This window comes from Poecilia reticulata, chromosome 4 (assembly GCF_904066995.2).
Source record: "Poecilia reticulata chromosome 4, P_reticulata-male-v2, whole genome shotgun sequence".
NCBI lineage: Eukaryota > Metazoa > Chordata > Actinopteri > Cyprinodontiformes > Poeciliidae > Poecilia > Poecilia reticulata.
The window spans coordinates 16550608-16575312 of NC_088833.1; the positions used below are offsets into that span (position 1 = coordinate 16550608).

General features: G+C 39.7%; 3 protein-coding genes across 7 annotated transcripts in view; 2 read left to right on the forward strand and 1 right to left on the reverse strand.

The window, feature by feature from the left end:
* Nucleotides 1–627: 627 nt before the first annotated feature.
* dmap1 (DNA methyltransferase 1 associated protein 1) lies at nt 628–7421 on the reverse strand. Its single transcript, XM_008407972.3, has 10 exons — nt 6964–7421; nt 6445–6536; nt 5658–5853; nt 5378–5536; nt 5114–5281; nt 4253–4438; nt 3927–3998; nt 3260–3332; nt 2108–2457; nt 628–1347 (listed from the first exon to the last, which is right to left on the reverse strand). The coding sequence occupies exons 1-10, from the start codon at nt 7057–7059 to the stop codon at nt 1288–1290; spliced, it is 1452 nt and encodes a 483-aa protein (XP_008406194.1). The 5' UTR covers nt 7060–7421; the 3' UTR covers nt 628–1287.
* Nucleotides 7422–8708: 1287 nt separating this feature from the next.
* Nucleotides 8709–24705, forward strand: part of timm44 (translocase of inner mitochondrial membrane 44 homolog (yeast)) — a 33308-nt gene continuing 17311 nt past the window's right edge. For 4 of the 5 annotated variants that reach the window (XR_533596.3, XR_001776545.2, XR_014087301.1 and 1 more), the window contains exons 1-7: nt 17328–17737; nt 18089–18193; nt 18845–19039; nt 19135–19215; nt 20033–20182; nt 20340–20476; nt 22167–22252. Coding sequence is in view for 2 of the 5 variants with exons in the window: in XM_008407967.3 (XP_008406189.1) it covers nt 17708–17737; nt 18089–18193; nt 18845–19039; nt 19135–19215; nt 20033–20182; nt 20340–20476; nt 22167–22252 (784 nt within the window). In the remaining 3 variants the exon portion in view is untranslated. Of the gene's footprint in view, nt 8889–9257; nt 9360–17327; nt 17738–18088; nt 18194–18844; nt 19040–19134; nt 19216–20032; nt 20183–20339; nt 20477–22166; nt 22253–24705 lie in introns of those variants that run through there. The other variant, XM_081606390.1, reaches the window with a different exon arrangement.
* On the forward strand, nt 9760–16694 carry hnrnpm (heterogeneous nuclear ribonucleoprotein M). The gene is made up of 16 exons (XM_008407969.3): nt 9760–10149; nt 10717–10895; nt 12406–12458; nt 13130–13137; nt 13231–13324; nt 13415–13711; nt 13967–14120; nt 14211–14260; nt 14351–14408; nt 14678–14800; nt 14877–14924; nt 15035–15100; nt 15200–15301; nt 15392–15972; nt 16053–16104; nt 16225–16694. Exons 1-16 carry the CDS (start codon nt 10091–10093, stop codon nt 16386–16388), a joined length of 2088 nt encoding a protein of 695 aa, XP_008406191.1. The 5' UTR covers nt 9760–10090; the 3' UTR covers nt 16389–16694.

A 24705-nucleotide genomic window follows, 5' to 3' on the forward strand; every position in this document is an offset into this window, starting at 1 on the left:
TTTAAAAGGGCCATGTTACAGATTAAAATTTTTGCACCAGAATCTATGAATTTAAAGTTTCAAGTCTTGCCTAAGATTCTCGATTAGATTTAGGTCTAGATTTAGGTCATCAATATGATTTGACCTAATCCGTTCCATTGCAGCTCTCCTTGTATGCTCAGGGTCACAGAGATTCCTGGCAGTACAGAAAATAAGAAGTTTAGATACGGGAAGTTATAATTTTAGATATCCATGGCCACATGTGGCCCCTGGTCCTTGAATTTGACACATTTGTTCTAGAGGGTAACAATACATTTTCAAGGCCTGATAAACTACTAATGCGTATCCCCAAATCAAAAAGCTTCCTTTTCCTGGCAAACATATTCAAAATTTGCATAGAAATTAATGCCTAAGTAGGCTAAACACCATAATTGACAAGCAATTAGCAATATTATGAGAAGGGGGAAACTTAATGAAGTTTCATTGGCTCTGCTTAATTATCATATTAATGGAGTCATTAGTTGTCACTTAACTTAGATGACAGGTAAGGTAAGAATGTCAGGATCCTACAATTTTCTGGACAAATCTGTATTCAACACTTATTACCCTCCAAGTCCACACCATCTGAAGAGAAACAACTAGACACAGTTAGAAAAAAAAACAGATTTTTATTTTGTTGTTTTTTGTAAGCAGAATAATTTTTGAAGTAATCATAAAAGAACAGTTTGACATAACAAAATTACAGAAGAAAGAGAACAAAACTCACTCCAAGTCTAGAGGGATCCAGCTCTGCAAGACGACACTGGAACACATTTCCAGTAAACACCATTGCATTATTAGGGTACAAAAAAAAAAGGGAAACCCTCCGATGACTCCAATGAGCATTGCGGTTCCAGGTCCACCCACTCCCTGCCTCTGGTCTTTCATTCCAATTCATTTCAATTACCCAGTCATTCCCACCTTCTTCACCCTGTCCCGATTAGTTCAGCCTTGCAATTTACAGTTGCTCTTGCCTCATCTATGGGCAACCGGTGGTGGAGGCAGGGAGACGAGCAGTAATGGAATGAAATGTCACTCAGTCATTGCCTTTGTCACGGCCAGACGGGGAGGGTTTGGAGAAGTCTCGTTAGTAGGTGAGGGGTTGTGTTTATGTGTGTGTGGAGTCAGTGGTGTGTCTGTGTAAATGGACAGTAATATGGGGACCGCCCTGGTTGTGTCCATCTTGTCCAGCCATACGACTCCTGGGCACTCCACTGTCATCAGGATAAGTAACCCAGTCGTTTGTCCTCCAGACTGTATGAGCTCTCATCAGGGCTTCTTCGCCTTTTTTACTGAAGATGAGCTGGAAGCAGACTCTCGCCGCTTGCGCTGCGAAGGGATATGGAAGGACAATTGTGTTAGAGGACGTCAGAGATCACACCTTCTTCGGTGAAGGATAAAACATGTTTAGCCCATTAATGCTATGTTAACACAATGCTATGTGAATCAGATCTGGCTTTTTTGTGGCAGTCTGAGCAGCCCCAAATCTGATCTTTTCACTCCCAAAAAAATCCACTTCTGTACAAGGCACTAAATTGGATACAGTTGACCGTTTTCGAAGCAGTCCGAACAGTCATGTTGCATTTTATTCAACTTTTACGTCATAGATGTGAGGTGTGCATCATAATTCTGTTCCAGAAGAAGCCAGATGTGGCAAATTGTGCAGACGTAAGCCATGGCTGAAAATTATACTTATGAACTGAGAGCCAAACAGATGGATGAACGGACTGAGGGCGGGTGTGTAGATGGATAGTTCTCATCTGGGACCTTAGATGTTTACTCCAGGTACTCCTTGTTGGACTCAGATGTATATTTGATGGTAAGATAATTTTATTTGGCTTAGACTGCAGCAGACCACTGACTTTGAATCACCAGTATTCAAAGTTTTGCATGTATATAAACATAAACAAGACCATTAAACTCATTGTGTAGCAACATTTCATCATTTGTTTGCTTTATGCTCAGAGTTATTTGATGTTGTAAAGTTATAATCTTAGCATTTATAAAATAACTTAAAGAAGACTATGCTAGATTTCTTCACACAGGTGTTTGCAATGGTTCAAAAAGGCTTGGCTCAGTCTTGGCTTACCGAGTTGGGGGTAAGTGGCGCTCCTACAACGTCAATGATCTGCTCCTTTGGTTCCACCTTGATATCTACATTGGGCCACGACTGAGCTTCTACCCCTGGAGTGGAGGATGCAGTACTGTTTACAGCACTGAGCTCTCCACCCTGTGGGACTCCAGCAATCCCTCCTCCTGTGAGGCCTCCACACCCGGCCCCACTGCCAGCTTTAAGCAGGGCCTCATAGCGATGACGGAGCATCTGTTGCTCGTATTCGCAGTTGCTGTGGGCCTGCTTCAGTTCATACAGGAGCACAAGGTCGCTGCGGAGTTCGTTGAACATCTGCACAATCTCCTCTGTGGGCATCGGGTTGAGATCTAGATCCAAAAGAATGAGGCACAGAAGAGATGAAGGAAAAGTCAGCCTGAGAAGCTTTGATTAGCTGTGAGGATGTCATGGCATGTTAAAGGTTGGACGTGGTGTACTAATGCATCTGCCTAGCAAATGATCTGATAAATCTTAGGCAGGTACTCAAGTTTTATTCATCAGTTTAGTAAAATACTTTTATTAATGTGTTAAAAGGAACAATTATCACTACCTATTACCTGTACACATTAACATTTTGTTTGAAAACAGAGGTTAATGATAACAGAAGTCAGTTGCTGAGTAAGGTGAAACACACACCTTCAGTTAAAATTAAAAATGTAAAACAGTAAGGACTGCAATGACATGTGGGAAAGACAAAAAACAGAACCTAAACTTCTAATAAATGTGTAATTATTTATTTTTAATAGTTCAGATGATTTATAATTTTTTCAGAAGATTTCATTCCAGATGATCAGTTGGAAGTAGGTGCTTCAATCTTCTCCCTTTTTTAGACTACAAAATTCATTAAGGTTGGGTTTTGAAGACTATATCTTCACTGTTGTTTTTTCTTATTTATAATTTGTTGTCTTTCCATTTTATTTTCAGTCTAAAATAAATACATCGTACATAAAAAGAAAAACACATAACACTAAAGACAAACTTCACACTTTTCTGGACTGCATGGGGAACCCTGCTAATCTACTGAAGTTGTCACTTTTCCTGCTCTACTCAAACTCACATTTACTGCAGAGGACTGCTGAACATGTGAAACTATAAAATGTTAGCTGATTGCTAATATTTATTCATACTCACCCACTCCTTGCTCCGCCAGGATCTGCTCAATGGCCTTGATCTTCTTCTGGCCAACAGAGCTTGGCAGTTTCATCTGAATAACAGAGAGAGACGGAGAAACGCACCAGCGCGGGGCTGTGATTTAAGGTACTGGCAATATTAGGATAAACGGCTCCACCTCAGGGCTTTTAATTTGTATGAAATGCACTTCAGCGGGTCAGATCAAAATGTCTTTATCCAGTGAACTGCATCTGACTGATTAGCTAGAGGGGCTCTCCACTTCCTCAGCTGTGCTAATGCATTTTCCATTGAGATCAGAAGCTCCTCATCAGTCTTCATGATAAATAAGGATCCTCTTGCTGCTTTTACAGATATTAGCTGTTCAGCAACAGATTTAATCATCAAAGTGATAATAAAAGATAAGTTTGAAACTCCTGTAACCTTCATACATCAAATTTAGCACCAACCCACCATGCTTCTGGGTGCAAAACTAAGTAAAAAAAAAAAAAAAAAAACTTTATTGCTTTTTCTAAAAAGTTTTTCATGGCTTTAAAAAGAAAGCTGTGTGATCATTTATTCCTGACTAGAGCAGTTGCGAGTCTGATTTTTATTTCATCAGAAGTTTTGTGGCTCCCGACTGGGATTTAAGAACCAGGTTATTTATGCAGGAGGAAGAAGCAACACTCACCCTCTGACTGCGCAGAGTGACACCGGCGGACTTGAAGTCAGGGAACTTGATGCCAGCCGTCTCTGGAACAGCCTGGAGAAAAGAAAAAAAGGTTTTGATTTTATTTTCAACTTTTGGATTGCTATCAAACAAAATCAAATGAATATGTCGGGACAAAGCTGAGTAATTTGTTACTTTGATGACATGAAAATGACACTTTAAGGTTATTTGAGTGACAACTGCTGAAACAAACATCATAAAATAAAACTGATTTCTATATTTTTTTTACATATCAATTATTCAATTGACGTTTTCTTATTCAACTTTTGTGCAGTTCCTTTGCTTACTGGTTTTTCTGTGTCTCTTTTTTGAGGGAGCTTCTTCTTAGAGACTCTCTTTTCAGCTCTCCTCAGCTCTGTAGTCGTGTCAGCTGCTTTGATGAGTTTCTGCAGATCCTGCGCCTTCTTCTCACGCTCCTTCTTCCTATTCTCGATCTTCCGTAGCTCCTGAATAAGATACTCTTCTTCTGCCACCTAGAGGACAAACGAGACAGGTGCATTTTTCCTATTAAAGGGGCGCAAAAAGCACATAATCGGATTTCATAAACAGTTCAAGTGTGTCTTGATCAAATTTGAAAGTCATTGACATGTTACTGCTTTTACCTGAATTCAATTTACAAGTGAATTAATAAGCTTGTTTATTTTATAGATTCATTAAACAGAGTGATGTGGTTTGAGTTTTTATTTTTGTTAATTTGGATGATTTTGGCTTGAAAACTGCATCTTATTACACTGAATTTATAATAAATACAGAAATGTTATGCTAAAGCCCAAACTATAGTTGCCCAGCAGATTTTGATGGGGATGGTCCACGAAGAGTCACAGGAGGTTATTTCTACCATTGTTAAACAAGCTGATTTTTCAGAGTGCTGTGTAAAAGTATTTTAATTTAAAGTTAAGTGGAAGAAAGATTTGTGACAGAAAAAAGGGCGTAGATGACAAAAATAACCTCAGTTAGTGTATACGATGGACTGTATAACACAAAGTCCCACTATGTAGTTTTTCTTATGGAAAAACATCCAACCTCATGAAAAAGGTGCTGGAGCCAAATAATGACTGCATATGCTACATCTTTACTACAAAAATTGCAGTTTATATTTAGCACATTTCATCAGATTTTAGGAATGTTGAAGGTAAAATATCACTAACTTGCTCGGGTGTGCGATTAAAGAGCTTCTCCAGTTGCTCCTTGCGGCGCCTTTCATGGCCAGCATCAAAGATATAGATCTTGGGTTCGGTCCCAGAGGCTGCACGGACCTTGGTCAGCTTACCACAGATATTATAATATCGTTCTTTCAGGTCCTCTATGGAGCGTTTCTAAAGATGCACAAATTCAGAAAAATTATTCCAAATGCAAATGTCTCAGAGTTGGGATTTTTCTCATAAACAGTAAAGAGTAAAAGGAAACTTTACTCTGTACTGTTGGTAGTCATAGCGGTCGTGGATAACTACAAAGCGCAGGTCGAAGCGCTTGCACAGGTCAAAGAGGTGGTCAGTCTCTCCTTTAGTCCAGCCATCGTCATGGAGATGCATTTGATATTCTTGCTCTGAATACACTGGAACTTGGACTGTCTGAACATGCAAATGAGTAAACAGAAACATCATAAAAAATAAAAAAAAAGTATTAGGAGAATACTTTAAAATATTCTTTGTGTTCATCTTAAACGTCTGCAAAGGGACAGGTGAAGCTTACCTTGTTAAAGCGAGCAAAAGGGTAGTCCTTTCCCTCCTCAGCCATCCGTCTCCAGTGGTGGAAAATGGCCCCATCCTTGCGAGCTGGATTGGTGAAAGGCATCCATTTCCAGGGACGAACTTTTTTACATCCAAGCTTGGCCTTGACGGTCCGATAACCTTGAGTGGTATCACTAGGCAGCAGAGGCGGTGCATCTCTATAGGTAAATAAAAGACAAAAACTAAGTTTTTTTTTTCTAGTCCTTTTTTTCCTGCTTTTTTGGCAATAGTGGCTTTTATTCATTAGTAGCCAAACAGGAAACAGGTCTGAGAGAGGAGGGGATGATGTGTAGTAAATGCCCCTGGACCATTTACTTTGTGTCAAACCTAGGAATTAAACCAAGCACAGCTGCATCGAGGACTGATGCCTCAGTAAATGGTGTCAAAGCAAACAAGAGAGGGCTTAGAGCAGATCCTTGATGCTTTCCCACCTCCCCAGCTTAAAAGCATCAAGAATTATTGCTGGGGATAAAACGAGAAGTGTAAAATTTATTGAAACTCCCCAGTCGAAATCAAATTGATGGTCTATTTTCCTAATAAATACAAACTTGTTTTGAGAGAGGAACTACATAATAAACTTTACAGTCATCTTGAAACCAACTTTCCTGAAAAAGGCTTCCAAGAGTTCCTAAAAAAATTATATATTTAATATTCTGTTTCTACAACAGCAAAACATTTAGCAGAAATATAAAGTCAATTAAAGAAACAACAACAAAAACATAAATGTATGGTTTGCAAGAAATGCATACTTCTTATCTGAGTAGAGCAGAGCATAAACCTCTCTGTGCATTCCCTCTGGTCTCTTGAAAGTCAGCGTCTCTGTTGCTTTTTTGGATTTTTTCTGCAGTGAGTAACGAAGAAAAGAACATCTGAATTATAATGGTGTTACATGCATAATAACCCCAGTGTACAATCATACCAAACCTTACAATCATGTTAAGGCTGTGGTTATGCCAAATGCTGATACACATTTTGCTATCACACTTTTTTCTTCCACTCAACTTTTTACTGATATGCTTTCAGTCAGCTCTCTTTCAGTGGCGTTTTAGTATCTTACCCTCTTTGTGGAGCCATGGCTATAGCATAAAATGTCTGTTTTAAAAATAGTTTGTATTGGTCAGGACAGTCTAACTTTCAATGACGTTCGGTTTTCATAACTGAAGGCCCTAAACATCCAACTTAACAGAAATAAATCATATTTTGTTATTCTAATTTACTAAGACATATCTGCGCTCGAACAAATCAATAGCTCTTAAACTTTCTCTCACCTTATCCGAGTTGATGAGATCTTTCTTACTGATAGGACCATCGTTGTCCGTTCCGCCAAGCTCCAGAATATCCCGAACATCAGCACCGGTAGCCATAGTTATATGATGTTTCTTTTGCTGTTTATAAACGCTTTTTTCAGTCTGTCAAACAGAATAACCGCTCACTAACCTGCAGGCGCTCATTCATTCTCTGAACGGTACAGTACAACAGATGCCATCAAAGCTAAAGGCTAACGCGTTTATTTCTCAAGCTTTTGTCTCAAATTACTCCAAATACCTGAATATCCTTGTATATCTTTTAGTATTGTAGCTACTCCGGCTAAGAAAATACGCGTAAACTATTTATTTTAAAAACAAACAAAATGTTTTGTTGTTAAAGGCAGAGCGGTAGCTAGCTAAACACCGATGCCGACCATTCCATTCTGATTACACCGGGAGGAATTGACCGTCGCCACCTTGTGGTGTGGAGGAGCAATAATTTATCAGTTTTTGGGGTGGGTCACTTTTTCCGCTTTCTGAACTCAGTTACTCTCTTTTTTTTATTAAAGTGAATCCGTTTTGGAATATATTATACATTTTCTTAATCTATATGTGGATTATACTAGGATAATGTACAGATGAACTGCATGATTTCTCACCTAATGCCTGCTCATCATAGGCAGTCACTTGCCTGATAAGGAAATCTGCTGATGAAGACAGTTGTTCTGACATACCATTTCATGTCTTAGAGACCCTGTTTTTAAACTTTAGTGTCCGTGTTGTGGCATTGTGTTGCTGAATTTTAGCAAAGCCTGACAAAATACATGATTGAAAATGTTTTCCTAAAACCCCATTAAATCCTGTTATCGCACAAGTGCTGAAAAAAATTTATGTCACAATTTGTTTGAGCCCTGATGATTTTTAAAATAATTTCACATGGCAGGTACAATCCATGCTGAGTTTCAAAAACAGTCATTCAGTTTATGTCGACTGGCAAAACATATCTGTAAGTAGAAACCCAGTCGACTGCTTGCCTTTTCAAACCTGTGAGCATGTGAACATGCATGCACTGAAAAGAAACAGGAAAAAGCACACAGTAAAACTGGGCTAAGAAGACAAGGTTGAATTTGTGCAAATATGCTATCAATCTGGGGACGCTGTGCTTTTTAAAAGGAAAAATCTATCATTTTTGGTGCGTATTCATTTGCATATTCTGTAAAAATTGTATTATCCTGGTAAGATGAATATTGTTCCAGTTATGTTGCTGTCCCTAATTTATCATTCAGATAAATCATTTTCTCATAAATTTACAAGCATAAATTTACAAGTATATCTCTATAAATACATAAATAATAATTCTTGTTACACTTTAAGCAGATCACTTTTCAACAAGGATATTTTGTTAATGTTTTAGCATACATGGTTACTGATATATAAAACACTATAAAAAATACACATTAAGTTCTGTTCCCAACAAGATTTAAAACTAATTTAACTACAAAACTGCAATTTTTTTATATTTTTCGCTATTTGATGTTTTTTTGGAAGTATTATAGCTTTATTTGCATGCAAGCGCGACTGAAAATTTAATTTCCAAAAAAAAAAAGCATTTAATTTAAAAACAAAACATCTCATTACAGCCATAATCAAATAATGACACAACAATTAATGCAACAAATATATATTTGAAAGGGTAAAAATTTGGCGGTGCTCTTATTTTGAAATCCCGTTTGATAGTAGCAGCCCATAGACATTACATAAGAGTCGACCCCGCATTGGCTGCTCCGGCGCAGGAAATACGGCGGCCATCTTGGAGCGGTAGACCCTCCTACTTTGCTCAATCAAAACAGCAGAAGATGCCTCAGCACTGAGGGATATTGTTGTTCAGTATGTGGTATGGATCGATGGACTATTGATGTGAGGGCTCCACAAACAACATTTCACAAGTAAGATGGACATATTATTGTGTATATTCTGTGACTGCAATATTACTTTACTGTATTTATGTCCACCGGCGAGATACCAGCTAATGTTAGCTACAGTGCTTGGAGTAATACGGGGTTCAGCCCCGCTATAAAGGATAATTGAGATTCCGTAAATCTAAAAAAATGAATTATTCTCTAACATTGACTTAGATTATCTGACACAAGAGCCTACATTAGAAATGAAACAATGCAACATACATTATAAAACTTATATTACGTGTTATAACATTCACCAGCAAAGTTTACACAGGTTGTAAAGACTATTATTTATATTCTCTCACTCTGTCAAAAGTAAGATACGTATACACATCTTCCGTTTTTGTTTTGAAGGTATTATAAAGACACGAGGAAGAAGTGGGAGATATCTATAAAGAGAGACGGATTCACTGTAGCACGGATGAATCTCGGATCGGATTTTGGACTCAATCTCAGGTGCGGAATCACTCTGAAGCTAGAACTCGTCGGCTGGAAAACATAGATATATATCTATATATGTATGGATGTGTATACATACATTTAAACATGTATCCAGTATATATTATTCAGTATTAATCATTATTTATTTGTCATTATTAATCATTATTTATTTGTGTTTGTATAGTTATATAAATATGTAGTTATCTTACTAAATAAATTATTTAATAAATTATGAACGGTTGTGGGCTTTGTAATATGCTCATCATACATCAATATCAGAATATTCCATTCCTATTCTATTGTTAGCCACTAAGCATATTTAAATATGCTGAACTATGTATTAAAAACATACTTAAAAAAACAACAATTGTTTATAAATGTAGCTTTGATAGATGTTGGAATATGGTTTCCAGTAACAAAAAAGCGTGTTATGATCGATTAAATGCGCTGATACGTCATTGTGCCTGCTAAACACATAACGCTGAGTGGAGTGAAGTACCGCTCCAAGATGGCCTCCCAAAGTCTCGTCAGCCACAATAGGAGAGAGGCATCTACTGTCTAGCAGCTCCCACCTCACCGGAAGCAGTTGAGAAAGATTTAAACGTCGCCCCCCAGTTTCTGCTCCGCCATTTTCGTAATAGCTAAGAGCGCATTGTGCTATTACACTAAGTCGATCTGGTAATACCAGCCTTTCTCATTTGCAATAGTAATTTTAGGTTTCTTAATACCTTCATCAGCTCAACAAAATGTCGAGCGAACAGGGAGAAAACAACATCGAGGCGACTATCGAGTTGCCGCAGCAGGAGTGAGTCCATTCATTGTCGTTTTCTTTGTTGTAGCTAGCTAGTTAGGCCTAGCGGTTCTGTACAAGCTAATATACTATAATTTATGTTCAGTTAAAGAAGATTCCAAAATATTTTTATAAAATGTGTATGGCATATAGTTTTTTTATTCGACGAGGTGCATGCATTTTGTCTTTGCTATGATTTAAATCGCCAAGTAGGGCTTGACGTGGGATCCGTCTATTTACTGGCGCCAACTAAGTCGAGTGCTTAAATCAGACTATTGTTGGCGTAGATACTTGATCATGTAGATCATAAGTTCGCGTTTTTTTGGGAAAGAAGATAAATAGTATTTCTCTGTGCAGCGCCAGATCTGTTTTATTTGTCCTATTACCATTTTAGACCGATATTTAGGGCACTTGCCATGAGGTCAAAGGGTAGTCCTGCCGACTTGGAGCCATAAGTAACTTTTTTCGAGGTTAAAAGTAGTTGTTGAATTTGCATCACTATTTTTTTTTCTTTTTCCTTTTCAGAAATATTGCTTGAAATTAGCTTTGAAATTTAACTGTTGTTTAACTTTTGTGCTTCAGAGGAATTAATGGGAAACCCAAGAATGAATCCGGTTCAAGCAGGAAGGAGAGACCCCCTAAGAGAGGTGGAGGTGGTCGCTATGATCCATATGGCAACGTGAAAAGATACAGAGTGTTTGTCAGTAACATCCCCTACGATGTGAAATGGCAAGCCCTCAAAGACCTGATGAAAGAAAAAGGTAAGACGTTTTGGTAAGACATTTAAGTGTGTGTGTTTTTTGTTTTTTTAGGCATCTGCATCCAGGGTTATTTTGTTTGACCATATCACTTCTGAAGGCCTTGTCGGAGTGGTTCTTCAGATTGTTGGGAGATTTTTTGGAGCATCACCACAAACTAAGGAGTTGCTGCCATTTTGTACAAGTGCTGTGTACCTGGATTGAACATGGAGTCGCCATCGAGGTTATTGTAACCGCTGAGGTGTTTGTGAAATGGAGGTTGTTATTAAAGCAAGTTGACTAATGTGAAAATCCCTTGGCTTGGGATCTTGAATGGCATAATGAGGTTTACTCTAACAAGTGTCAGAAAAATATGGAACTAGCCTCATATTGTCTTATCAGTTGGAGTATCTAACCATCTGTATATGTTGAAATTATGTAAAATTTGTTGGAAACATGTCCAATTATAAATGGTTTCGTGCAGAAATTTTGATTTCTGCAAAGATTACATTATCTTCTATTTGCATGAAGAGTTGAATAGTTATGGGATATCGGAATTGATCACATGTCATTAGCTATGAAATGAACTGCTAAGTTAAAGAATGTGTTTATAAACGGAACAGTCTTTTTGGAGAAGGACGGCCAAGTGTTCGTTTCTGTCAACTGTTGAGTTAAATTGCATTTTCTTTTTTAGGTGTGACCTTGACAAGCAAACGTTTTCTCAGCAGATCTCCATGTTGTGCCACACAGAGCTCTTTGCTGGGGGATTTCTGTGGGGTACAGGTCTACAAAACAAAGCAGCTTCTTTTTGTACTGTCCTTGTTTTGAAAGCTTAGGTCACTGATGTCCATTTGGTGAACTGACATGTGACCTGGAACATTGACAGTGGTCGCCATTGAATTGAAAATGGATATTTTAAAAATTTAGTTCCTTTTTTTTTTCTTCTTCTTTTTCTTTTTGCAACTCAGCACTATTGGAACAGGTTTGTAGTAAAAGAAGCATTCTTTGCTCAAGAATTTGTTGACTTTAAGAACACGGTTATTTTTATAGTTGCAGATCTGATGGGAAGGTTTCATTGCATTAGGGTGAGGGACAAAACGGCAACATTTGACAAAGTATCACTAGGTGTGTCCTGAAATAGGCAGAGGTTTTGTATGGGATTTTTCTAACTTGAAATTGTATGGTCAGAAAAGCTACATGGAGAAGGTGGTCTTCACTGTTTTAGCCAAATCTGAAGGCTATTTATTGGTCATTTCAACAGTTGGTTTCTTCAATCTACTGCTTTTGTTGTTTCTGGAGAATTCTTACAAGGACAGACAAGAAGTCTTATTACACGTTTGTTTGTTTTTTTTAAAGATCCAAGCTTGTTTTTTGTAGACCTGTACCATATTGTGCTGCTGAGGTGCTGGGAGACAGCTCAAGACTCTAGCAGTCAGAGCTCATCGGCCTTCCTCCTTGTTTCTGCTCTAAACCCCCATTGTTCTCTCGGCTTCTCTCCCCTTGGTGTGTGTCGTCTCTGGAATCTGATTTGTAGTGGGTGAGGTAACGTACGTGGAACACTTAATGGACGCAGAAGGCAAATCGAGGGTAAGTGCAAATACATACAATCAAAATACATGATTAAACCTAGACAAACACGTGTTTGTCAGCCTTGGTTTCATTAGTTATATTGCTGGGAATTGTTCAGAAATAGAAACCTGGTGGAGTTCTTGAGATGGTAACGTGCTGGAGGCGTGTTTTTGGTGGTGTCGTCTGTGCCACTGATTTGAGGCCATCCTGAACCGTTGATGGTTTTTAAACAGGACATCAGCATTACTTGCTTCCAATCCTGTGGATTGAATAAGCTGATAATTTCCCTTTTGGTTGCTGGATTTGTTCCTTACGACTTAAGGGGTTTACTCGGCAAGATGTTGTTACAAAGCTGCTTGATGTTTTTGTTAAACGTAATTGGAAAAGACACCTTTTTAAAATATCTTAATGGAGTGGAAACCTATCGTATTGTGGAGTTTCTTCCCTTTGGATGGTTTGAGATGAGAAACTGATTTTTCACTATTCCTGCTTGGCCACTGACTGTTTTGGGAATATTTGTCAATCTGATTTACATAGACTTTGTGAAGACTTTTGTGTGTTTCACTCTTGCTTGTGCATGTCATTTCCATTTTCAACATGTCAGTTAAATAACCAGTTAAATATTATCATTTCTAATTTCTTTTTTTTTTTGCATTTGTATTGCCTGTTCTGATGACTTCAATCAAAAGGGTTGTGCGTAAGTACACATTTCTTTCATATTTACCTTCTGTGTATATCTGGTGGTACAGGAAAGTAGGACCCTGCATTTCTGATTTTGGATGTTTTTTAGTGTTGTTGAGTTCAGAACAGAAGAACTTATGAAGAAAGCAGTGGAAAGTGTCAACAAGCACAACCTCAATGGGCGGCCTCTTAAAGTGAAGGAGGTAAACTGCGGGGGGGGGAAGGAGTGACACATTTTGGATGCATCTCAGGTTCAAAAAGCTTCAGTGATGTTTATGGTTTTTCTCCATTAGGATCCTGATGGTGTTATTGCTCAGAGAGAGATTGGCAAGTCCCAACAAGCTGGAGGTCACCCAGGAGGCATGGGAGGAATGGGGGGCATGGATCGTATGGGGGGCATGGATCGCATGGGCGGGATGGATCGCATGGGGGGCATGGATCGTATGGGAGGCATGGATCGTATGGGGCCCGGACCAGGAGGCCCTCTGGTCAGCATTCCTCCCAGCCTTTTGAACAACCCCAACATCCCCAATGAGATCATTCATGGTCTTCAGACTGGCAGGATTGGAAGCACCATCTTTGTGGCCAATGTGAGTTTTCAAGAATTTTAGAAATGCTGTTGTACTTGCATTTAAAATGAAATCTGAGTATTAAGAAATAAGAACATAACCTAAATATCATAAGTAAGCCTAAACTTTACAATAAAAATTGCAAGGATTCTTTAATTTTGTTTATTTATTTTTTGATTTACTACTACAACCTCACCAGAATAAAAAAGCTGGTGAATCAGACTGAAAGAACTGAAGTCTTTGTTTTGTAACTGATCTCATCAATTGTTGTTGCAGCTGGATTACAAAGTGGGATGGAAGAAGCTGAAAGAGGTGTTCGGCATGGCAGGTGTCGTGTTGAGGACAGACATTTTGGAGGACAGGGATGGGAAAAGCAGAGGCATGGGTACAGTGACGTTTGAAATGCCCATTGAAGCAGTCCAAGCTGTCTGTATCCTTTATCATATTAAATACATCTCATTTTTATTTTTACAACTTGGTCTCCTGTCATTTTGTGTGTATTTCCTTAATTATCCCTCAGCTATGTTCAATGGGCAGCTCTTATTTAACAGGACCATGCATGTCAAGCTGGTATGTCACAAAGCCTTGATTTGTTAAATCAATTTTGTTGCAAAGGTGGACATCATTTAAATGTTCTTTTACGTCCCTTTTTTTTCCCAGGATGAGAAATCCCTCCCTAAAGATTTTGGACAACCAGATAGAGGATCCTCTCTTCCCCGTAAGTATACTTTACGTATATGTTTAGGTTTGATTTCATTATACCAGCTAATTCTGAAAATATTGTGGATTAAGTCTTCCCAAAGCAATGGCAAAAATCAGTAATATATGCTGAACATTTCAGTGCTGGGAAAATTATGTGCTTTCCCCAGTTCGGTTCATGCATAGTACAACTGGGAGTTAAAGTTTGTATCTTGTGTAGTTCTTAGGAAAAAATACACTTTTGCGCAGATAGGAATTTAAAGCTTTGGAATTTTTCCCTGAAACCAGGTGGACTGAGTGGTATTGGTTTGGGGCTGGGACCCGGAGGTCAGCCTATCGATGCTACCATGCTTAACAGAGGAAGTGGAGGTGGTGGTGGTGGTGGCGGCATGGGGAACATGGGCCCTGGAGGTAACCAACACTTTCTTTTGACATTTTAAATAAGTCTAGTGAACTGCATTCTTATACAAACTTTTCTCCCCTTCAGGAATGGATACTATGGGATTTGGCAATGTGGGCGGTCGCATGGGAGGAGGTAAGCTTTTAAATTTGCATCAATAAAATTGACCCTCAGGAGATTAAATATTCCACACTTGAACATGATCAGCAAATTTGACATTAAGACCATTTAATCAATGTTTTCAGGAATGGACAACTTTGGCGGAATGAACATGGATCGTTTTGGTTCTTCAGGCATGGGAAGAATGAACGGTAAGTTCGGGTTGAGACTCACTAAACACTCTGAGGCAGGCGTGCTACTCCTCACGTCTTGCCAGATGTTTCTAATGGTTTCATCTCTTGCATTGTCAGAGATGGATCGTGGGATTGGTGGTGCTTTTGACAGGGAATTTGGGCGAAATGAAATGGGAATGTCTCGCAATAATTTTGGAGACTCCTTTGAAAGAGGAATGGGTTAGTACTTACTGGATTGTTCCAAAGCCCCTGTAGTGATTTCTTGTGCTCGGACGATTAAACGTTGCTGTTCTGTGTTAATTTCTGCAGGAAATTCCCTCGGCATGGACCGCATGAACTCTGGGATGGACCGCCTAGGAGGCAGCTTGGATCGCATGGGAGGAATGGGCATGGACAGAATGGATCGTGTGTCTGACCTGGACAGGATGGGATCTGGCTTTGACCGTATGGGCTCTGGGATGGACCGCCTGGGGCCAAGTATGGACCGACTCGGACCAGGCCTGGACCGCATGTCATCAAGCATGGACCGCCTCGGCCCTGGAGGATTTGACCGACTCGGCCCGTCTAGTCTGGATCGCATGGGAGGCAGCATGGACTTTGGCTCCTCCATGGGTATGGATCGCATGGGCAACACCGGGCTCGATAGAATGGGAACCAGCTTCGATCGCATGGCATCTGCTGGAGGCCTCGACCGTTTCTCCTCCGGAGGTCTTGACCGCATGAGTTCTGGGATGGACCGAATGGGATCTGGAGGCGTCGGTGGTCAGTTTGATCGCTCTGGAGATATGGACCGAGGATTTGGTGGGAATTCCTTCGGAGGAGCCGGAGCTGGAGGGCCTGGAAGTGGTGGAGGCAACATGAGGAAGGGTTGCCAGATCTTTGTCAGAAATGTAAGTTTCCAGATGTGGCTTAATATAGAGGGTGTTCATAGTGTCTGAGTTTTAAACTTGTAATGGATTGTGTTTTTCAGCTGCCATTTGATTTCACCTGGAAGATGCTGAAAGACACCTTTAATACATGTGGTAAGTTTACATTTTCTTTTTCAGGAAATGTAAAAACTAGTAGGGTTTCAGGTATCCTTTCCTGTCCCTGTTTGACTTTTCTTTTTTTTTTTTAAACCATATTCTACATTGTTACTGCAGGTATGGTCCAGTATGCTGATATCAAGATGGAGAATGGGAAATCCAAGGGCTGTGGCGTGGTCCGTTTTGACAACCCTGAAACTGCTGAGCGCGCTTGCAGAAACATGAATGGCTTCCGTCTGAACGGGAGAGAGATCGACGTTAGGATTGATAGAAACGCATAATTCGTGTATCTCTGTTGTGTCAGATGATTTAGTCAGTAATGTCTAAAACATTGTTGCTCATCAGATTTGTCCTTCAGTATACTTGGTTTAGTAAATGTTGGTAAAAGTTTTTTTTTTTTTTTTTTTTTAGTTGATACTTTTAGTTAGCAAATTGTAACAGTGGATGTTTTTAGTTTTAGGTTATTCCGGTGTTCTACTTTTTAGAGACCAAATTTTAAATTTTTTCTTTTTTGTTCTGCTATGCATCACCTGTCATTGCCTTTGTTCTGTAAGGTGTTTTGCTAAATAAAACAAGTTGTATGAAAATGTCTTGCCTTCGTTTTGTTTAACCCTCCTGTTATGTTCATTTCTGAGGTACAGCAATAATGTTCCTGGGACAATTTGACCTGTGGAGTGTTTAATCTTGCAACAGTGTCAGAAACCAAAGAAGTCCTCCATAACATTTTTGCATCTGATTAACTCCAATACTGACAATTTCAATCATGTGTGCAATTATTTGTGAGAAAAAAAAATCAAGGATAAATGACAACAAATTTATCATTTACTCAAAAAACCAGCATACAAAAAATTATCCTTGAAATTGATCTTTTGTAAAAATAAAACAATTATAATACATTTTGAATCTTATTTTCAATGGGTGACCTTTATAATTGAACTTAAGACATGTATACTGTTCTGGGTCAATGAGTAATGCAGAGTATTTATGTTTTCCCTCCTCTTCTGCTGAGTGTCCACTCGGTGTGGGTGGAGTTTAGCCACGGGAACAGAAAAGGTTCCCGTCAAAAGTTGTCTGAATATCTACTTTCTCGCAGTTTCCTATTGAAGTAAAGAGAATGGTGAGAAAGTGGGCTAGTGTGCATGTGTGTGTGTGTGTGTGTGTGTGTGTGTGTGTGCGCGTTACCTTTTTTTACCCTTCAACTTGATCAGGTGTTCAAATTGACCAGAACAGTATCTATGTAATATGTAGACCCAGAGCGGGTTGCAAATGTATAAAATGGATACATTTTCAATTTATATGTAGAATCTACATATTAAGACAAATGGCAAAAGTTTCATGCAATTTTTTTACCTATAAAAAAAAAATTACTTTAAAATGGGTCAATTTGACCCGCAACATAACAGGAGTGTTAATGACAACAGGCGAATAAGGATAACTATTTTTATACTGAATTGAATGCGATAATGGTGCACTGATTGTAAAACCAAGACGCTATTTTATATTTTTATTTTTTAAGAGCAGAAGGGAATCTGTGAAGGCGGTACCTCTTTGCTGACGTAAAGTTCACCACCGGAAGAAGGTTACATGCACGGTATTCAAGATGGCGGCCCCCTTATGTCAGTGTTACCAGGTGAGAGCTTGGGACGCGGTTTATACTCCAGATTTGAAGAAAATAATGACAAGAGAGGGGGATTGTATATTTGAATAGTTTCGTGCATATAGTAGATTTTGGACGGCATGACTTGGTTTAACTCAGCAGTTCAGTGTAGCATAAGCTAGCTGTGTTAGCTCTTATCGACGGAATCTCTTGTCATTTGGACGTGGAGCTGTATTTAGTTTATTAAAATGTTCCTATATGTACATGCTATACATAACAACCTGTTTTATTATTTCACATTTTTTAAAAGGTGATATTTTCCATGTTTTTCCAAGTTCATTACTTTACTTTGACAGTCTACTAAAGTCTAATGATTGTGTTCAGATATGTCTAAGAAGAGGTTTGGTTGCCTCCCCTTCCTGTTACCTGCTGCTACCGAACAGAACCAATGTTTACAGGACATGCGGGCTCCCATCAAGATCTTCACAGGTACCAGAACCTCGTGTGACGTTTTCTGGAGTGAGCATCTGAACTTGATATGTGCAAACTGCATTTTGAGTATTACTACTTGCACTTTTGAATATCGTAAAGTTTTGTTTTTTCAGAAAGTGAAAGTCATGTTATACTGATACAGACAGAATAAAACACGTTGAAGCCTTTATGTCTTGTAATTTTGATGGTTAGAACTTACAGATAAACATGAGATCATTAAAAATAATTTAAGCAGAAATGTCATACCTCTAAACATGTAACCACAACGAAGATCCCAGCATGATGTTAGAATTGGTGTAATCAAAGCCCAAACCTAAATAAAAAAGCATAAAACTCATGAAGTTCTGAATGTTAGACTTGGGTTGGGACTTGGATTATGCCACTGCAAACATGCTGCCACCCACAGTTTTCAGATTTTTATTTGTAAAAGAATTTCAAATTTTTTTTCTTTTCTCTACGTAGTACACACTACGTTTTTTTTTTTGATGAAGCTCATGAAAAACCCTAAGAAAATACTTCATTATTTGTGGTTGTAACTTGACAAAATGTGAAAAACTTTAAGGGGCATGAATGGTTTCTCTAAGGCATTATTTCTTTTTCTTTTAAATTCCCTTAAACATACTTTAAATTTATTTTGTTGTGCCTCAGCCTCCTCTTCTTCAGGTGCGGTATATGTCAGGAGAGAAAGGCAGAGGGAGAAAAGGTTTCTTGGGGGAGTTTTTGGATAACCTCAAGCAGGAACTGAACAAAAACAAAGAAATGAAAGAAAACATCAAGAAGTTTCGGGAAGAGGCCAAAAAACTTGAAGAGTCAGATGCACTGAAACAAGCTCGGAGGAAATATGTTAGTATCCCTACCCAAACAAAATCGCTCTCACTTGTGTCATCTTGGCCTCGAGTGTCTTTTGACTGTTAGTCCTCTCCACTTTCTTCTCCAAGAAAACCATAGAATCAGAAACGGCGAAGACCTCAGAGGTTCTGAAGAAGAAGTTGGGAACCATTTCTGAGACTGTTAAAGAGGTAAATGTGAAATGAATCTAACCATGTTGTATCCTCTGTTTTAAATGACACGAGTTGCTCTAGACCAGTGGTTCTTAACCTGGGTTCGATCGAACCCCAGGGGTTCGATGAGTCGGTCTCAGGGGTTCGGCGGAGCCTCTGCCGCTGAGGTAAAGACACTTGTGTAAAGTCGTGATGACGCGCCCCACTTTGCCATCACTTGCTGCAGAGGATCGCGTTACATTGCTTAGTCAAATCAGTGCTGCGGAGGAGCCCTGATTGAAGCAGCTCCACTCTGGATTTGAACTTGTGTCTTTCATTACTTCAGCAAAGCTCACAGTTTTTACCAAATTCTGTAGCTTTCGGTATACTTCTAAATCTGCTCCTTAGTCACATCTTTTTGGGCTTGCTACTGCCTCTAGTGGCGTGGGGGTGGTAACATCATTAATATAATTACATTACTAAATCAGAATACCGCAAAGTCTTTATTATTTATTATTAATTTTTCTTTCTCTTAAGAATGTAGAGCTAATTAAATGATCTAAACAAGACCTTAAAGTGGTTCCAGTTTCTCTCGATGGCCAACCTGTTGAAACTGTGGCAAATTTTTAATTCCTTGGGTCGTTCCTGGACAGTCAACTCAACTTTTCTGAAAACATTGACTATATTTTGAAGAACTGTTCTCAGAGACTCTACCTTTTAAGAAGACTGGGTGATCTTGGGGTGACCCAACTAGACTCTAGTTGGGCATATGAAACTGGTGGCTTAGGTACCTCAAAAAAGGTTAAGAACCACTGGTCTAGACTCTTGAAATGTGCTTATTTGTGTGAATGTTAAGGGGCTGGAAGAGGTCAGTCGTTCAGAAATTGGTAAGAAAATCAAGGAGGGAATGGAGGAAGCAGCAAAAACAGCAAAGACTTCTGCAGAAACGGTCTCCAAGAGTGGAGAGATGCTGGGGAAGACGGGTGCGTTCAAAGCAATATCTCAGGTATGCACTCAACTGAGCCCACCCTAAGTCATGTCGCTTTATGTTCATTTCTTTCTATTTATTTTTCTATAAATTAAATAAATCAAGAATGATTTGTATTATACTGAGAATGAGACTTGAGTGAGTGTTACAGGTGTTATCCCTGAATTTGTTTTAGAGCGTGGAGAGTGTGAAGAAGGAGATCGGTGACCTTGGCCAAACAGGACCTTACAGACCTCCAGCCCGACTCCGAAAGAGGACAGAGTTCTCGTCCAAAGGACCAGGGGAAGGCGGAAAGGTCTTCGAAGCCAATGAGTACGTGAGTGCCCATTGAGTCCTCTGATACCAAGAGGGAGGAATAACCCTTCAAGTTAGGAATATGAAGTTCCACTCATTTAGGAGTTTTTTTATCAAGCTTGGCAGTTTTCAGAGTAAAGTCAGGTAACTCTATAACTTAGATTACCATTTATCATTTATTTGATGTGGTGATTGCCTTTTCCACTCTGATTCAAAATGTTTCAGAAAGATATTCTAGCTGAATGCATGTGCTAAAGCAGGGGTCCCCAAACTACGGCCCGCGGGCCGGCCCCCCTGATCAATACCAGAGAGCATTCAGATTTTTTTTCATTTACCGTATTTTTCGGACTATAAGTCGGTTATATGTGGATTTTTCTTCAACCACCCGGGGGTTCTTTAGCAGGAAGTGAGTCATTGGAAGTCTCAGTTACTTGCGCGCCAACACTGAGACCACAAGCAGCAAAATGAGTAAGAAACAGATCAGATGTCTTTGGAAAGTTTCTTTGCGAAGGGGAAAAGGCCCAGAGAAGAGACAGGAGAATGGATTTATACCGGACTGGTAGGTGAGTCCCACATTACATGCCGCTCTGCGTAACATGCGGCGACCGGCTTCTAATGAGGGAATGAAGCTTCAAGCTGCTTTGCCACGTAGAGACCAAGCAGGCTGCTTTGCCACGTAGAGACCAAGCAGGCTGCTTTGCCACGTAGAGACCAAGCAGGCTGCTTTGCCACGTAGAGACCAAGCAGGCTGCTTTGCCACATAGAGACCAAGCAGGCTGCTTTGCCACGTAGAGACCAAGCAGGCTGTGGATATAAGCAACACTTCAGGTGTCGATGTCTCTCATCACTCAAGGATGGGACCGTCTTGTTGCAGAGAAACAAGCTCAGGGCTTTATCAGGAGTTAAAATTTTCACAAAAATAAAATGTTCATTTTTGTGGCGCTTCTGTTATTTTGAAGGGATATGTAAACGTTACCATAGCGACCAGAGTCAGAGCGTTTGGGCAGTGGTCAAGAGGAGATGAGTGGAGCTTGTGAGTCTTAAATCTGGTTTAGACGGAAAGATTTAAGAATTGTTGGCTGATTCTCCAAATCTCTGTGACCACAGAGCTGATAAAAGTACAACAGGTTTGATCGGTTCATGTGTCCAAGGCAGGAGCAACACGAACCGATTCCAGAGGATAATCCAGTAAAACCCCCAACATAGCGGGAATTTAGAATAACCAAACATGGATGACAATGTAGAAGCAATAGTGATAGTTTGTGGAGTCATTTTAAGAGATAAAAGACGTAACTAAAAGAAAAGGCCGGTGGATAAAAGACGACGGAGCAGCCGCTCTATTTGTTGCACTATGATTTGGAGGTGAATATGTTTATTCATAGTTAACATTTTTAACTAAATAAACATAATAATGACCTTTAGATTTAATAATAAACATTTCCACATATGTTTATTCTCAGTTGCTCGATATGTCAGCTGTTTGGGATTCCCCTCTGTTCATACGTCACCTTTCTGATTGGTTACCTGTCACATTCAATAGGTTGTATTATCTTCCAAGTCAGGGAAAACCCCACAGGCTGCGATAAAAAGGCCAACACAACCCAAATAGGGCATATTCAGTGGGAACACCAACATGGCAGAATGGCAGAAGCCTTATTTGACTGTGTGGGGACCCCTGTGCTAAAGCTTTCATTTCTGTCTTCTTTAGGGAAGCTACGGGTGTGGTGTTGCACAAAGACTCAAAATGGTACCAGCAATGGAAAGACTTCAAGGACAACAATGTGGTCTTTAATAGTAAGGAATTATCCAGGAGGATTAGTGAAGCACAGATTTGTTTTTGCCTCATCACTCCTACCTGTTCTAGACTTTTTACAGGAAAATCAGCATCTATTACACCGACACCAGCCCTGATGTGTGTAAAACATGCTACAATCTTTAATATGTTTTCTGGAGATGTTGGCATCAGGGCCGCTGCTATAAACTCATTGCATTTCTGAATAGTGTTGTTTATGTTATATCATCTAGTGGTGGAAAAAGCAACAAAAAACTATTATGCTATGTACTTAAGATGGAATATATGCAAATATATTCATGACATGCTTTGGTTAAAGTAATTTATCCTTGGTACAATTCCAGGACCGAAAAATTAACTTTACACCAGGTGAGTCTCTCACCTGAGAATGTGAACCTACTAGGCTGATTCTGTGCCTTCAAATAATTTTAATGCTCCTGTAGAAGATTCATAACTTAAAAGTTACAGGAACCTACAAGTTAACTTATAAGGAACAGGTCTGAAAAAACAGTTTGTGTGCTACACTCAAGAGACAGATTCCTTTGATGCATCAAAGAGTGATGTCATCACTGATTATGTCATTGTTACCATAGGAACTAAACATTCTAATGGTGCATTCACGCCAAGCACGTTTTGAGCGTCAAAACATGTTTGACGCTTTGATGCATCACTCTTTAATGCATCAAAGATTTATTTGATGCATCAAAGAGTGATGTCATCACTGATTATGTCATTGTTACCATAGGAACTAAACATTCTAATGGTGCATTCACACCAAACACGTTTTGAGCGTCAGATGAATCTGCTTTATATTCAAAGTCTATGTGAAGTATTTGATGCGCTGGACACGTCAAACGGTTAAAATGCCGCTGCGCTAGATGCTCGAAGAGCGCCGCAACGGCCCTCGTTGCGCCTCCACATAGAGTTTGAATATAAACCAGATGCGCCTGACGGTCAAAATGTGTTTGGTGTGAACGCACCATTATATGTCCAGTGTCATATTAGGTCCACCATATTAGGACCAAAGACTTGTCCTAATATGATGGATTCATTGCTTTGGGTCAGGGGTAATGCTTAGAGGTAAGATGTGAATTAAGGATTAGTTAATGTTAGGAATAGACTAGTATTGGTTTGGGTTAGGGAAAATGTCTGGGTTAGGCAAAATCGCAGCTACTAAATTGAAGGGAAATCAATGCAAAGTTCTAATATGGGTCGAAATAGTTTTGACAAGCCTGTATAGAATTTTGTTTTCTAAATCATTCTATAAATAATGATGATATAATGTTAGGTTGTTTTTCTGCCAATTGCATAAAAACAATTGGCAGAATGTGTTGAATGTGCCCCTCGCACATTCAACACATTAGAAACCAATCACAACCAAAAGTTTGCCTTTTGGTTCTGATTCGTTGTTTCTGGACAGTAGCAGAGCCAAGTGAATTTTCACAAATTCTCTGTTTCGTATTCTATTGTCAACTGTTTAACAAATATTCATCCATCATCTAACATACTTATGTATGTTAGATATAAATATAATATAAAGTGTTTGAGGCTTTGCCAAATTTGTGCAAAGCCTCAAATTTTCATAATGCAAAGTGTTAGCAAAACCTGGGCTTGGATATAGTGACCTAGGTTAGTGCCACATGGGTGTGGGTCGCTTTAAAGGCCGAGCCGGGCTTAGCTTGACCTTCTTGCCAACGACAACACGAAGACCCTCCATGCAACCAGTGGAGGTTGATCGCATGGATGTCTGTCTTTCCTCGGACCTCCATGTTTGTGTGGAGGTTTGGCTTTGCATGGACTCCTCTGTTTGCAACCTGAGTGTGGGTTGGCGCAAAGGCTGAGCCAGGCTATGCATGGAGACCCCTCGTTGATTCAAGGTCTGTCTTTCTTCGGACCTCCCTGGTTGATTGGAGGTCCATCTTTCCTCGGATCTCCCTGGTTGATTGGAGGTCTGTCTTTCTTCAGACCTCTCTGGTTGATTGGAGGTCCATTTTTCCTCTGACCTCCCTGGTTGATTGGAGGCCCATCTTTCCTCAGACCTCCCTGGTTGATTGGAGGCCCATCTTTCCTCAGACCTCCCTGGTTGATTGGAGGTCTGTTTTTCTTCGGACCTCCCTGGTTGATTGGAGGTCCATCTTTCCTCGGACCTCCCTGGTTGATCGGAGGCCCATCTTTCCTCGGACCTCCCTGGTTGATCGGAGGCCCATCTTTCCTCGGACCTCCCTGGTTGATCGGAGGTCCATCTTTCCTCGGACCTCCCTGGTTGATTGGAGGCCCATCTTTCCTCTGACCTCCCTGGTTGATTCAAGGTCTGTCTTTCTTCAGACCTCCCTGGTTGATTGGAGGTCTGTCTATCCATGGTCTCCTCTGTTTGTAGGGAGCCTTCTCTTTGCAGGGGGTCCTCTGGTCGGGTGGAGACTCTAAGATGGTTGTTTTCTAGAGCAAGTTTCAACTC

What these genes read in the sequence shown, in the direction of transcription:
- dmap1 (XM_008407972.3), bottom strand. Translation starts at nt 7,059, where the DNA reads ATGGCTACCGGTGCTGATGTTCGGGATATTCTGGAGCTTGGCGGAACG. An exon ending in TTAATCGCACACCCGAGCAA is followed by an intron (nt 4,439 to 5,113) that starts GTTAGTGATATT and finishes TTTGTCCTCTAG; the next exon opens with GTGGCAGAAGAAGAGTATCT. An exon ending in TCACTCTGCGCAGTCAGAGG is followed by an intron (nt 3,333 to 3,926) that starts GTGAGTGTTGCT and finishes TCTGTTATTCAG; the next exon opens with ATGAAACTGCCAAGCTCTGT.
- hnrnpm (XM_008407969.3), top strand. Translation starts at nt 10,091, where the DNA reads ATGTCGAGCGAACAGGGAGAAAACAACATCGAGGCGACTATCGAGTTG. An exon ending in GGCCTCTTAAAGTGAAGGAG is followed by an intron (nt 13,325 to 13,414) that starts GTAAACTGCGGG and finishes TTTCTCCATTAG; the next exon opens with GATCCTGATGGTGTTATTGC. An exon ending in CTCCTTTGAAAGAGGAATGG is followed by an intron (nt 15,302 to 15,391) that starts GTTAGTACTTAC and finishes TAATTTCTGCAG; the next exon opens with GAAATTCCCTCGGCATGGAC.